Source organism: Eublepharis macularius, chromosome 4 (assembly GCF_028583425.1).
Source record: "Eublepharis macularius isolate TG4126 chromosome 4, MPM_Emac_v1.0, whole genome shotgun sequence".
Taxonomy (NCBI): Eukaryota; Metazoa; Chordata; class Lepidosauria; order Squamata; family Eublepharidae; genus Eublepharis; species Eublepharis macularius.
The window spans coordinates 185,686,278-185,701,131 of record NC_072793.1 but is presented as its reverse complement, the minus strand read 5'-3'; the positions used below and the strand labels follow the sequence as shown (position 1 = coordinate 185,701,131).

General features: G+C 45.6%; 1 protein-coding gene across 1 annotated transcript in view; it reads left to right on the top strand.

Annotated features, from left to right (window-relative positions):
* The first annotated feature begins 3,605 nt into the window (after positions 1-3,605).
* LOC129328449 (zinc finger protein 721-like) overlaps positions 3,606-14,854 on the top strand; it is a 36,599-nt gene continuing 25,350 nt past the window's right edge. Inside the window, exons 1-4 of the mRNA XM_054977514.1 lie at positions 3,606-3,689; positions 8,662-8,730; positions 9,256-9,382; positions 12,373-13,164. Coding sequence (XP_054833489.1) covers positions 9,349-9,382; positions 12,373-13,164 — 826 coding nt within the window. The 5' untranslated portion in view covers positions 3,606-3,689; positions 8,662-8,730; positions 9,256-9,348. The remainder of the gene's footprint in view (positions 3,690-8,661; positions 8,731-9,255; positions 9,383-12,372; positions 13,165-14,854) is intronic.

The following is a 14,854-nucleotide window of genomic DNA, read 5'->3' as shown; positions in this document are numbered from 1 at the left end:
TTGATTCCCCACTCCTCCACTTGAAGACAGCTGGACTACCTTGGGATAGTCACGGCTCTCTGGAGCTCTCTCAGCCCCACCCACTTCACAGGGTGTTTGTTCCTGTGGAGATAATAATAAGGTACTTTGTAAACTGCTCTGAGTGGGTATTAAGTCGTCCAGAAGGGTGTTATATAAATCAAATGTTATTGTTGTTATTATTCAAATTATCCAAAACACAATCAACAATAAGCAGAGGTCACATGTTATTATTGATTGGCCTTGCTAAGCTGATACAAGTTTCCACCTGAGACCTTAGTATCAACTAGATATTAACGTAATATGTACGCTGTTCCAAGTTGCGCCATCTTTTGCAGTTCTGTAGGTGTTATGTCAGAAAGCTGCAGTTTTTCCATGTGAACTGCAAAGTTTTTCAAGATGGTTCCAAGTGCCCTGATGACAAAGGGGACTACTGTTGCATTCTTCTTCCATGGTTGGGTGGTTTCTATTGCCAGATCTCCATATTTAATCATTTTTTCTTGTTCTCTTTCTTCAACTCTGGCATCCTCAGGAATTGCAATGTCGATTATCCAGACTTTCCGATTTTCCACGACTGTTATGTCTGGTGAATTATGCTCAAGGTGCTGATCAGTTTGAATTCTGAAATCCCACAAGATCTCTTGACTTGTTCATTTTCTAGCAGATTTTCCACCTGATGTTCCCATGAATTCTTTGATACTGGCAAGTTATACTTTTTACACAACAATGAATCAGGTTTGCGACCCTGGCTGAATCCACACTTCCTTTTTGTTTCCGCACCTTTTCCACAACCGCAGCGCTGTTCAAGCAGATACTCACACGCTTTCCCATTCCACATGTTCCCCGCCATCACCGCACCACAATTGCGTCTCCTTTCCATACCACGTGATAATAGTGGAAATCTGTTTTTGTCCGCCCCCCCCCCCACTTTTTTTTAAAGGGTTGTCATAGTGCATTTACACAATAAAGAAAGGTCGGTATACTGCAAAACCTACTTCAGTGAGCAGTGGTTTGCATGGGAAAAGAAACAGATGATGGTCCTTTATCTTACCATCCGTTACTTTCCGCTCTCAGCTTTGAATGGAACCTGGTCCCCACCCACCCCTATAAATACTCTGGCTTTTCGCTGGCTCTACCTACATAAGAGTTGGAATATCAGTATAGCACAAAATAAACTTTTTATTAAAAAAAAGGGAAGTGACATGCGTCGTCAACGCTGACAACGGAGGAGGGAGCCGCTCACTATAACACTACTCAGTGGCGTGTGGAGAACTGATTGTGCCACGAAGACGCACTGGGAGGGTGAATGTGATGATGCACAGCATGGTAGTGGAATGAACCCGATTGCCATGACTGCGCAAGATAAGCGGATGGTGGTGAGTGCGTGTGGATTTGGCCCCTGTCATGTCTATCTTTGTAGTCCGTCTGTGCAATTTTGCTGCATTCACAAATAAGGTGGGACACAGTTTCATCTTTTTCCTGGCAAAGTCGGCGTTTTGGATTTTCACTGGTTTTCTGAATTTTGTCTTTCATAACATTCATTTGTAAAGCTTGTTCTTGTGCTGCGAAAACCAGACCTTCTGTTTCTTTCCTGTTTGTACCCATCTTCAACCATGCCCAGGTCAAGCTGTTGTCGCTTTTTCCTTCAATATTTTTTAGATACTGCCTGTGTAAGAGTTTGTTCTTCCAGCCATTGAATCTATTCTCGAGCTGTTTCTTCTTGTATTCAGCATTTATTTTTAATATGCTCTCTGTTTTTACTGCCTGAAGTCATTTTTCTGTACTTCTGCTGATGTAATCATTCAGGCCTCTTTTTTCTTCTTCCACTACAGGATGTACTTGTTGTTGTTTGTTATTGTTGTTCGAATTACACGAAACACAATCAATAATGAACAAAGATCACATGCGATCATTGATTGGCCTAGCTGAGCTGATACATGTTTCGACCAGAGACCTAAGTATCAGCCAGGTATTGGTAGATGATGATGATGATGATGGTGGTGGTGGTGGTGGTGGTGGTGGTGCACAGAGTCCAGTAACCTCAAATCCTTTCATATCCCTAGAATATTTCTATCTGCTGCAAGTCCTGCCACTATCCAACCATTACTCTGTGGGGTGTGTGTACATAAGGCGGGGAGTCCATCCAGCCTGGGGGTGCTGCTGACTGCTGGCCAGGGGTTGGAGGGTCAGGTGGGCGGTCCATGCTCTGATCACATCCAAGTTAGATGACTTTGATGCATCTCAAGTGGGGCTGCCTTAGAAAACAGACATTTTAGCTCATCCATTCTGCAGAGGCCAGGATGCCACCAGGGGTGGAACACTGATCAATGCCCCCCCATGCTGGAAGACCTGCCCTGTCTACCCGTCTGCTTCAGGGCACAAGACCAAGTGCCATTTCTTACCTTTGGGGCCCTAAATGGCTCGGGGACAGGGCCCCTGAAGAACCTGGATCTGCCAGGTCCTGGTACTGCTCTCTAACCACTACACCGCACTGTCTCTCTCTATTCATTGTTTTTATATGAAGGAGTATCCCATTTTGAATATCTGAAAGTGGTATAGTCCAGAGCCAGGTTTACTGTATCTTTCAGAAGTAGGCCAGAGAATCTTGTAACAAATCTAATATTGCTTTGTAGTTACACATTTGTATAATGTAAAAATCTAATATTTCTAAGATAATGTACAGTGCATTCCTAAACAGTTACTGCAGTCTAAACCTATGGAAATCAATGAAATAATTAGGAACAAGTTTGCGTAGGCTTACACAATCTAGCAAACTGTATAGACACAGTATCAAAGTGGCATAATATGAGACGCAACCCATCCACAGCCAAACATTGGCCTGGAAAGGAGACAGCTGTTTGATGGGGCAGCATGCAAAAAATCCTGAGGATCCCTGCCTTGAAAGCACATTTTTGCACCTTGGTGGGACCGCAAAGTGGTGGGTGAGTGATTTTTGTGGTGTAGTCTGTGGCTATTGACTTAAAGTGTCATTTGATAGTTAAGTTTTGGGGAACCCCAAAAATATCTTGAGAATCTAGGATGATACATGACTATGAATCATTTTTTTTCATGGCGGTGGTTCCACAAAATGGTGGATGTGTGGTTTCTGTGGTGCAGAGTGAATTGGGGGTGACCCAACTCCAGGAGCCTGAGGCTCCATGAGGATCCCTGCTTCGGAGCCACGCTTTTGCGCATTGGAAGCTGTGCGAGTGCCAATCGGTGCTGCAGTCTGTGGCTATGGACAGGGTTTGATGGGGAGTTTGGGGGGGGGGGGGCCCATGCAAAAATCCTGCGGCTCCATTAGGATCCGTGCCTTGGATTCATGCGTTTGTGCTCTGACAACTCCCTGAAGCAGTGGGTGCGTAATTCTTATGGTGCTGTTGCACAGACTAAGAAATGATCTGCAATGTGTCGGGATTTTATTTTAATTCAATGTACAAATGTACCCTCTGGCAGGGCGAAGCCAGAAGCGGACCCTTTTTACTCTCGGGAGAGTCCACCAAAGGGTTAAAGGGAAGGAGCCTCCATGCCTAGAGGGGGCAGAAGAGGGGCGGCCATCTGACCGGGCAGAGTCACTTCCTGTTCCAGTTTTGGGGCGCGTCTGTGTTGTGCGCGAGTGTGGTTCGTTGAGGGGGAGGCCGGGCAGCCCCGGAGGACTGTTTGCAAAATAGGTAAGGGCTGCAGCCGTATCTCCTTTGCCTCCCTGCTGTGGGACGATTAACCAGAGCAATGCATTTCTCAAAGCGCCTTTCTGCTCGCTCTCTAGAAGCTCCTCTTTTCTGGAGGTGGAGCTGAGTTCTTCCTGGAATAGGCGCCTTCTGCCATATTTTCTCTGCATCTGCTACTTTCTGTGACCTCTAGTCAAGAGGCCTCTCTTTCAGCATCTGCTTATGTTATTTTATTTGCATTATTGGTAGTCTGTGTTTCTCAGTGAGACTCAAGGGAGATTACAGAGTGTGTTCAATGGCTGGGGCAGTCATAGAAACAGAGGGGTGGATGGGATCTCCAGGGTCATCTAGTCCAACCCCCTTTACAATGCAATAAACTCTATGTCCTCAGGGCCAGATGAATTGCATCTAAGGGCACTAAAAGAACTCGTGGATGTAATTTCTGAGTCTCTGGTCATTATTGTTGAGAATTCTTGGAGAACAGTTGAAGTGCCAGAAGATTGGAGGCGGGCAAATGTTGTCAGAGGAGAGGCCACTTTGCCACTTGACCTGGGACAATCGCTTCCTGTTCCAGTGTCCCACTGAGTGGCGAGTGTGGTTGGGTGAAGGGGAGAGGAGAGAGACCCTGAGGACTTTTGCAAAATAGGTCAGGATTGCAAAATTACCACCTTTGCAAAATTACTACCTTTTGGTATGATTAACCCACTCACGCTGCTGACTCATGTTCAGTATATACTACTGCCAAGACAAGTCTCCCCATCCTATAATTATGCATTTGATTTTTCCTTTCTAAGTCCAGAACTTTACATTTATCTCTCTTGAAATTCATTTATTTTGTGGTTGCCCAGTTTTCCAGCTTGTCAAGATCATCCTGTATCCTGACTCTGTCTTCTACCATATTTGCTACCTCATTCCAACTTAGTATTATCTGCCAATTTAATAAGCATTCCTTCTATTCCTTCATCCAAACCACTTATAAAAATGTTGAACAGAACAGGTTCCCAGACCGATTCCTGAGGAACTGGTTTCTCAAGAACAAGACCTGTTCTTGAGAAACCCATGCTGGCTCTTAGTAATCACAGCCATCTTCTCTAAATGCTCGAGGACTGACTCATGTATTTTATGCCATCACTACCAAACAGGGAGATTTTGGTCTCATCATTCCAAATAACACTGTCCCATTGTTCCGCTGTCCAGTTAACATGGGTTTTAGCCCAGTTTAATCTTTTCAACCTTTGTTTGAGAGAGAACAATGTTTTTTTTCCGTGGAATTCTAGCATTAAGACCAAATTCCTCCAGTCTGCGCCGAACAGTCCTTGCACTCAACTTCACATTGAATTGCGCCATTTCATTCTGTATGATTTTCATTCTGTATGATTTTCTTCTGTCACCTAGGCTCAGTCTCTCAATTCTTCTATCATCCCTTGCTTGTGTGCACCTTTTCCTGCCTTTACCAGTCTGGTTTTGTAGTGACTAAGTTGCCTTATACCTCTTCAAAAATTTAGAAATACCACCTTTGGTTAATTCCACCAATTTTTCTTCGAATTTCTTCATAACTGTAGCCTTGTTCACTTAATAGTACTATTTTACATTGCTTTCTGGGTGACCAGTCAACTCTTCGTGCTGTTTCTTTAATTGTATTACGTTGAATGGCTACATTTAAATGAAGGAAAGCTACTTCATATCAACCTAAGCAAGTTGTGCTTCCTTTTCCTGGTTATTTGGCTATAACATTTGATAGAATACAGATAATTGAACAAACTTTGTTGCATTGCATTCTTGATTAAAATATCTTTCCATTGAAATATAATTTTATGGTATTACTCCCAAAAAAAGTGGTGTTATGAGCCATCAAACTTCAAAAATGAGCTTTTTCCAAAAGGTTTCCACACTTTTGGCCACTAGTGTAAGAGAGTGGGGGTCTCTGACTTTCTTAGGCAGGCCGTTCCACAGGGTAGGGGCCACCACAAAGAACACCCATTTACAGGTTGCTTTTGATTTTGCCTATTTGCATGGTGGCACCCACAAGAGACCCTGCTCAGATGAGTGAAGTTGCCATGGAGGAACATAGGGAGGGAGGCAATCCCATAGGTATGCCAGACCAAGGCCTTGAAGAGCTTTGTATGTCATAACCAGTACCTTACACTGAGCACTGTAACTGATAGGTAGCCAGTGATGGGAGTGATGTTCATGCCCCCCCTTGCCCTGATAGCAGTCGTGCCACAGCGTTTTGCACCAATTGGAGGCTCTTAGTTAATTTGGATGGGAGACCTATGTATAGTGCATTATGTACTACCCCTATGCTGATCCTAGGCTGTCTGTTATTACCATTTCCTTCACAGGAGAAGACTGAGGAAAAGTAGGAATTGAGCAGTTCTGCTTTCTCTTCATCACCCATTACAACTTCACTTTCCCGTCCCTGCAATGGGCCTACCATATCCTTACTCTTTTCTTACTCTGAACATAAGCAAAGAACACTTTTTGTTGTTGTTTTTAGCATCTCTTCCTAGCCTAAGCTGATACTGAGCTTTAGCTTTTCTAACTCTCGCCCTACACGTGCTGGTTATTTGTTTATCTTCATCCTTGGTTATAAGGCCCTCCTTCCATTTCCGAAATGAATGTTTTTTATTTCTCAACTCTTTAATAAGCTGATATGGAGCCATCTTAGCTTCTTTAGAAAGCTCTGTTTCCGACCCAACTCATCTTTGGTGTAAGCAGTAGGGGCATTGAGAACAAAGTTACCTTCTAAATCAAAAAGTGATTATTAATGTTAAAAACTGGGCAGATGCAATGAGCTGAGAGGAAGAGGAACAAAATTACAATCTTTGGGGGAATCTTATGCTGTAGTAACATAGTTGTTGTGAGGGAATTCAGCATCCCTGCGGAGGGAGCCTTGTCAGTTGTTCAGGGTTTCACGGCCTCCTTGAGAACTACGGGCTTGTCTCGGGTAATGCCCTGCCCCACATCCTGTGCAGAGCAGACTCTCGATCTGGTATTTTGCTCTGGGAAGGAGGAAGGCGATCTGAGGGTGGGGGGACTGAAGACAGCCCCCTTGTCATGGACAGATCACTATTGGCTGGGATGTATGTATGTATGTATGTATGTATGTCATTTATAGTCTACCTTTCTCATTGAGACTCAAGGTGGATTACATAGTGTGAGATGAGTACAATCAGTAGCAAGGACATTTCCAAAAAACAATGTCATAGGATAAATAAAAACAAGATTCAGGCTTACAAAGATACCAAGATTGCACAGGGGTGGGGATTGATTAAGGTAATCTGCCTCCATAGTCTCATGTATCCAACTGGTTTTCAGGTGGCTGTGGGGGATTTTCAGTCTGAGGATGTACACAGGATACATGGAGGTTTGAGGCCTGCTACTTGCTTCTAAGTCCCTTGCCCTTCCTGGCTAATTAAATCTGCCAGGGCAGGCCAGGTTGACTCGACGTGAGAGGGACTTCATGGCTCCTTAAGGCGGGGGGGGGGGGGCGTCCACGTCCTCAAAACAGGCTGCACTGCCCCCACTTCTAAAGAAGCCTGGCCTGGTCCCAGGAGATCTCATTCTCACTCACTCTCAAATGTGCCTTTCTTCAGCAAGGTGATGGGAAGGGTGGTGGCTGGTCAGCTTCAGGCCTTCCGGGATGAGACCAGTTGGTTAGATCCTTTCCACACTGGTTTAGGCCTGGTTAGGGACTGAAGCAGCCTTGGTCACCCTGATGGATGACCTTCACTGGGAGACAGAGGGAATGCCTCCCAGAGAAGTGAGCAGTGGTTCTTTGCCAACTGCAAGAGTATCTTTTCCCATCTGTGTTGCTCTTGCCCATGTGCAAAGAGATTCTGGGGCAGCTGTTGTTCTGTTGGTGGGTTTAGGACTGCCTATTCCTTGCATTTCAGAGTTCTTCTTAAATCTGTGAATTCTATACCATTATTTATTTGATTTCTATTCCGCTCTGCCCACAAGTGAGCTCAGAGCAGATCACAACATTTTAAAATATACAATAAATAGAATAAAATTTTTGCAGCAATATAAATATGAAAAACGCATCAATTATAAGACAGCCATGCACTTTTTGCCCTACCCCTCAAACTAAATAATCTGTGAGGTGGGTGGCAGTCATAGATGTTGACAGAACCCGAGGGGGGCATATACTCCCCCATAGCAGGAGGCTGATACAATACCTTAGGTCAGGAGTCCCCAGTCCGTGGCCTGTTAGTAACTGGGCTGCACAGGAGGTGAGTGGTGAGCGAGCACAGAGCCACCTCTAGGTAGCAGGTGAGGTAGGCAGTCACTGCCTTGGGAGGGGAAGCTGCACCTTGTCTGGCCAGCCCTGCACTTTTCATTAGAAATATCACTTACTTTTGCCGGCTGCTTTCTGGCCCTGGCGCTCATGCTTCTCCCTGCTCATGCGTCCTGGCTGACTCCCATCATGCTTCTGGGTTTCTCCTCCTTCTCCCAGCCAGCACACGCACAGTTGCTGTCTCCCCCCATCCCCCCAGTCCGTGGAAAAATTGTCTTCCACGAAACTGGTCCCTGGTGCCAAAAAGGTTGGGGACGGCAGGCTTAGGTGACCCTCCCGCCTCAACCACCCAATGTCTGGCAGAACATTTCTATCTTGCTAGCCCGACAGAAGGATAAAAAGTCCGAATGGGCCCACCTGGTCACAAAGAGAGAGTTCCACCAGATTGGGGCCAGGGCCTAGAAAGCCCTGGCCCTGGTTGAGGCAAGGCAAACCTCCTTGGGGCCGGGTGTTCTGTTCCACTGGAGAAACAGGCCTACGTTGTGTATGTTAACTGCGGCAATATGGGATTTTGCAAACCTCTGGAATCAGAAAATTATCCTAAATAAGGATGCACATGTGTAGTTGTGACTATAAGCCAAGAGAAGAAGAATCTACTTCTCCCGTGCAAGAAACAGAGATGCTAAATACTTGGGAAGTTTAGAATGTTTTCCAATTACCTTTTGATCCTTCCAGGTTGGTCCTTGAATCCAATAATATATTCTTTGCAGCAGAGAGAAAGCAACTTCTATTTAGCCAGATCGGGTAAGTGTGGAAGTGCCAATCCTGACCCTGGATGCCTCGCTGCACCACCCACCCCTTCTTGGCCCCAAGAGAATCTCTTTCTGTCCTTCCCTTGTCTCATGTCTTTGGTGTTTACTAGATGGAAAATGAAAAGGTCTGATGTAAGTTTGAACCCTGTGTGCAAGCATCTCGTTATTGACCTTTTGGCTTGCCCTTAAGATGGGGAAGAACGGTTTCATTCTCTGAGAGGAGAGAGGGGTTTCTTTTGTTCTGGGGAGCCAGTTTGATGTAGTGGTTAAGAGCGGCAGAACTCTAATCTGGAGAGCCGGGTTTGATTCCCCACTCCTCCACTTGAAGCCAGCTGGGTGACCTTGGGTCAGTCACAGCTTCTCGGAGCTCTCTCAGCCCCACTCAACTCACAGGGTGATTGTCACATGGATAATAATAACACACTTTGTAAACCGCTCTGAGTGGGCACTAAGTTGTCCTGAAGGGCGAATGTTATTATTGAATCGAATGTTGTTGTTATTATTGTTCTCTTTTCAGGGTCTGGTGACTTTCGAGGACGCATCTGTGCATCTCACTGAGGTGGAGTGGGCTCTGCTGGATCCAGGCCAAAGAAGCCATCAGAAAGAAATCATGGAGGACAATTGTCAGGCTGTGGCCTCTCTGGGTAAGGGTTTCCTTTCCCATAATTCAAAGGTGCTGAAGGCAGAAATGGCTCCTTCTAAGAAGGACTCCCGTAGGGGTCTTACAACAACCTTGACAATATTTGTATTTCTACAGGATCCTCACTACGCATTTTAGAAAGCATGAAAAGAGATTTCCTTGCCCCAAGGACCTTTGGGCCTCCCTTTGTGCATGAGGAGGGTAACAGTATGAGGAGGGGGCCGAAAGGGTGAATTGGGGTCATTCCACTGAGTTCATTCTACTAACAGTGTAGGCTCAGGCACAGTTGAACATGCACGAAAAAGGTGTGGCAGAGCCTTGAGAACAAATCATGAAAAGCTGGATTTTAACAAGTGAAGTTTTAGTCCTTGTCACGAAGAGCTTTCCTGCCGAATTCCTATGTGCCAGGTTGCTATTAAAACCAAAGGAGCACATCCTTCCACAAGGGTGGTAGTCTGGAGGAAAATGCTGTTGTGAGCCCAAAGCAGAATTGGCAAGGCCATTCCATTTGCCTGCACAGTGTTCAAGAGCACTCCAGCATGCTGCAGAAGTAGGGAGGTCTGTTCGGGTCTCCCTGGTTCACATGTAAAGCTCTCTTCCAGAATGCTGTTCTGCATTCGAGTAAAGGAAGAGATCTGCCAGAGGTCCCTCTCTTCCAGCCTCCCCATTTCAGTTGCCAAATATAGTCCTTGGGACATTCACAAACAGAGGAGCAGAGCGAAAGCCCCCCTCTGGAAGACTGTGGACTGGACTATAGGACAGTTTGTTGGATAGGGAACTGGTTAGAGGACCCGCACCCAAAGAGTGGTGGTCAATGGCATTTCATCAGATTGGAGGGAGGTGTCCAGTGGGGTGCCGCAGGGCTCTGTTTTGTGCCTGGTACTTTTCAATATTTTTATCAATGATCTGGATGAAGGAGTGGAAGGGCTGCTCATTAAACTTGCTGATGATACCAAATTGGGAGGAGTAGCAAACACCCAAGAAGATAAAATTAAAATGCAACAAGACCTGAATACTCTGGAGAAGTGGGCAGCTGTGAATAGGATGCAATTCAACAAAGACAAGTGCACAGTATTACATCTGGGCCACAAAAATGGAAAGCACAAATACTGGATGGGGGATACACTTCTTGGCAGTAGTATATGTGAAAGGGATCTTGGGGTAAGAGTGGACTGTAAACTAAATACGAGCAGTCAGTGCGATGCAGTAGCAAAAAAGGTATCAAAGGGGCCATAGCGTCGAAATCGCAGGAGGTCATAGCCCGTCTCTATACTGCCTTGATCAGGCCACACCTGGAGTACTGTGTGCAGTTCTGGAGGCCTCACTTCAAAAAGAATATGGACAAAATTGAGAGGGTGCTGAGGAGAGTGACGAGGATGATCAGGGGTCTGGAGACTGAGCCCTACGAGGAAAGGCTGAGGGCCTTGGGAATGTCTAGTTTGGAGAAGAGGAGATTGAGGGGGGACATGATTGCTCTCTTTTAGTATTTGAAAGGCTGTCATTTGGAGGAGGGCAGGGAGCTGTTCCAGTTGGCAGCAGAGGGTAGGACCTGAAGCAATGGGCTTAAATTACCGGCAAGGTACTGGCTGGATATTAGGAAGAACTTTTTCACGGTCAGAGTAGTTCAAAAGTGGAATCAGCTACCTAGGGAGGTGGTGAGTTCCCCTTCACTGACAGTTTTCAAGAAGAGGCTGGATGAATATTTGTCAGAGATGCTTTAAGCTGATCCTGCACTGGGCAAGGGGGTTGGACTAGATGGTCTGTAAGGCCCCTCCAACTCTATGATTCTATGATTTTCTGGGATTGCCCTGCTGGCAACCAACCTTCAGAGAGAGATTGCATCTAAGTATGGAGGTTCCACCTTGGAGGCACTAGGCCCACTGCAGGGAGACGAAAGTGGATTTTAAGAGGTGATGCAGAGTAATTCTAGGAAAAATGGAAGGCAGTAGGAAAAGGTAAAGGTAGTCCCCTGTGCAAGCACCAAGTCATTACTGACCCATGTGGGGGGGGGGATGTCTTATCACAACGTTTTCTTGGCAGACTTTTTGTTACAGGGTGATTTACCATTGCCTTCCCCAGTCATCTACACTTTAGCCCCAGGAAATTGGGTACTCATTTTACTGACCTTGGAAGGATGGCAAGCTGAGTCAATCTTGAGCCGGCTTGTTAAACCTGTCTTCTGTCGGAATCGAACTCGGGTCTTGAGCAGACCTTGGGCTGCAGTACTGCAACTTACCACTCTGCGCCACAGGGGTCTTCATAGGAAAAGAGGAAGACCCAAAATGAGATGGCTGAACTCAGTAAAAGAACTTCATTTACATCAAAGACAGAAAATTTAAGTATAAGGAGAACACTAAGAACAGATGTGAGAGCAGCTCTCTCTCTCTAGGCATACTCTGATGTACTCTTATTTTGTAATGGCCTATTCTTCTCTCCTTTCATATCCTGCTGCGGATATTCAGAAATTATAGCATCTGCTGACATTAAAATCATGGATTGTTTTGGAGGAACTAATCTCTAAGTGTCTGTTCTGTACTTTTAGTTGTGGTTAGGACCGTTAAGTGTTAGGATATATTGCAGAACAGAGAGTGTGCGCATGAGTCCTCCAGTCCTATGTAAATGAACTGCTTCATTCATTACTCTCTAGTGCCACCCCCACCACCCAAATCACAGATCCTGGTAGACACTTGGCTGTAAAGATTCTAGTGTGTATCCTATTGGTGCCGGTCTGCACTCTGGATGTGCTCAGATGGATGCCTCTTGGGGCCAGAGGACAGACAATGGAGACCCATTTAGGTAACAGGTGGAACACACATTTTTCATTCAGAAGGTGCTTGGTTCACTCCTTGGCTTCTCCATGTAGCTCTCTTTATTGCTATGATTGGACAAGCACCCACAATATCAATGATTTCGTTCTGTTGTTATCAATTAATGGCCTTCTTTCCTTGATTCTGCTTTTCCATTAAGGTCTTACTACTTGCTTCCTCATTCTAGAGGCTGATGGTCCCCAGAAAAACCTTGAGGGAAAACCACATGAGCTTCCATTGGAAGAGGAACAGCTGAGAAGAAGCAATGGAACAAAATGGAAGAGGAGAGACGAAACCTCTGTTTCTCAGGGTGCTGAATGCCAGGGCATCCTGCCATGCCGTGATACAATCAGTTGCCCCATCTGTGGAAAAACATTTATTTATCGTTCAGTGTTTAATACCCACTGGAGAACACATACAGCAGAGAAACGATATAAATGTGCGGACTGCGGAAAGAGCTTTACTCAGAGTACACATCTTATTTTACATCAACGTATCCATACCGGGGAGAAACCATATAAATGTGTGGACTGTGGAAAATGCTTTGCTCGAAATGCACAGCTTACTATTCATCGACGTATCCATTCTGGGGAGAAACCATTTAAGTGCTTGGTGTGTGGGAAGGGCTTTGCTCAGAGTGCAAACCGTATTGCTCATCAACATACCCACACAGGAGAGAAACCCTATAAATGCGTGGAATGCGGAAAGAGCTTTGCTCAGAGTTCACAGCTTATTTCACATCAACTTATCCATACTGGGGAGAAACCATATAAATGCGTGGACTGCGGCAAGAGCTTTGCTCGGAATACACAGCTTACTATCCATCGACGTATCCACACAGGGGAGAAACCATATCAATGTATGGACTGCGGAAGGAGCTTTACTCAGAGCACACATCTTATTTTGCATCAACGTGTCCATACCGGGGAGAAACCATATAAATGTGTGGACTGTGGAAAGAGCTTTGCTCGGAGTACACTGCTCCTTGCTCATCAATGTATCCATCCCGAGGAGAAACCATACACATCCCCTGTGTGAATTCTTTGATGGACAATAAATGTTCCATTCCGACTGAAGCTTTTTCTGCACTCCAGGCATTTATAACGTTTCTCCCCTATGTGAATTCTTGAGGTGCATCAATGGAGGTGCTTTTCCCCAGCTAGAGGAAGAATACAGGAAGTTGTTTTTAATGTGCGTTGTTCTTTGAACTGCAAGTATTGACTTTTCCCCTGGCCCCTCTCACTGTCACTCTGGCTGCGTTTTTTATTCCAAACCTTGGGGGAGACCAAATTAAAAAAATTAAATGCCACAGCGTTGTATTGGGGCTGCACTAGCTGTTGGTTACAGCTTTTCACAGCAGAGTGAGGATTCAAACCTGGATTCTAATCAGGCATTCTAACATTTTACACCACAAAGGCTCTGATAGGTCGAAGGAAGTGGTGCAGTCCCCTTTGCATTGTAACTGAGAGGTTATTTGCCACCCTCCCTGTCTAAGCTGCCTCCTCCTCCCTGGCTTCCTGCATATAAACCTTTGATTCTTTTGCAAAAAGCAGAGGGTTTTTCTTGTGCTCATCTGTACGAGGAAGTTGTGATTCCCCTCCTTTTTACCACTTCAACTCCCACCATCCGGCTGAAGCTGGTGGCTAATTTTTTTTCTCTGTTTTCCTTCTGTAAGTTTCAGTATTCCAGCTTTTCCTTCCATGGCAGGATCATCTCCACGCCTCTGTTGGTCACCTGTTGCCATACTCTGATTAGGAAATTATTTATTGGCTTATTTAGAGAACACGTATGCCCTTTCTGTATTGGGCCTTGGCTAAGTGGCAGATCTCCACTTTCCACAGCCCAACAGGGCTGCCGTAATATCCAATCCCCCACATTTACATTTGGGCAATCCAGCTGGGCTGCAGTCGCTGTGCTTCAGGACAGAACTCTGCAGTGTCGTCCTGGATCGCTTTCAATACATGCTAGATGACTGATACCAATCCCAGGAGATTCCCAGCTGATCCAGAAGCGTTGGCATCCTTGCTACAGAGTAGAAATGCCCTGATTTTCACTGGAAGCACTGTCTACAGATGAACTTGCTTCCTTCAGTAGCTGTGATCCTCTGCCTGTCTAAGTCTCGGGCTGAGGTATTTCACCTCACCTATCTCAACAGGATCCCTGTGTTGAGGAGGCTGGGTTTGAACCTCGAACCTTCCGCGTGCCAGACAGATGCTCTTCCACTGAGCCACAGACCCAGGTGTGTGGGAGGAGGGGGGCATGTATGAGTACCTCAGGCTGAGAATGAGCATGTGTGAAAGGTCGCACATGAGCATGTGCGACCTGACTGATTGAAAGGAAGAGAAGGAAACCTGTGGAGGGGTGAGAATATCCAGGTCCGTATCAGGGAACCCAAAACGTGTTAAGTTACCAAATCTTTATACAAATGTTTCTTTTTCTTTTTTACTTTGCGCAAATAAATAATTTTAAAAATAAAAAATACACCAAGTGAAACGTCTGAACAATCTTCATGGAAAGCACATTACAGTAGTCTAGCCTGTGAGCAGAGGGGGTCTGCAGCCAAGTCCTGCCCCCCAAGGGAGTGAGTGGCCCAAACAGAAGCTGGTAAACGCACCATGTGCGGCAGAGATCTGCCTTTGCACCAGCAGACCCCAGTCTAAGAGCCAAGC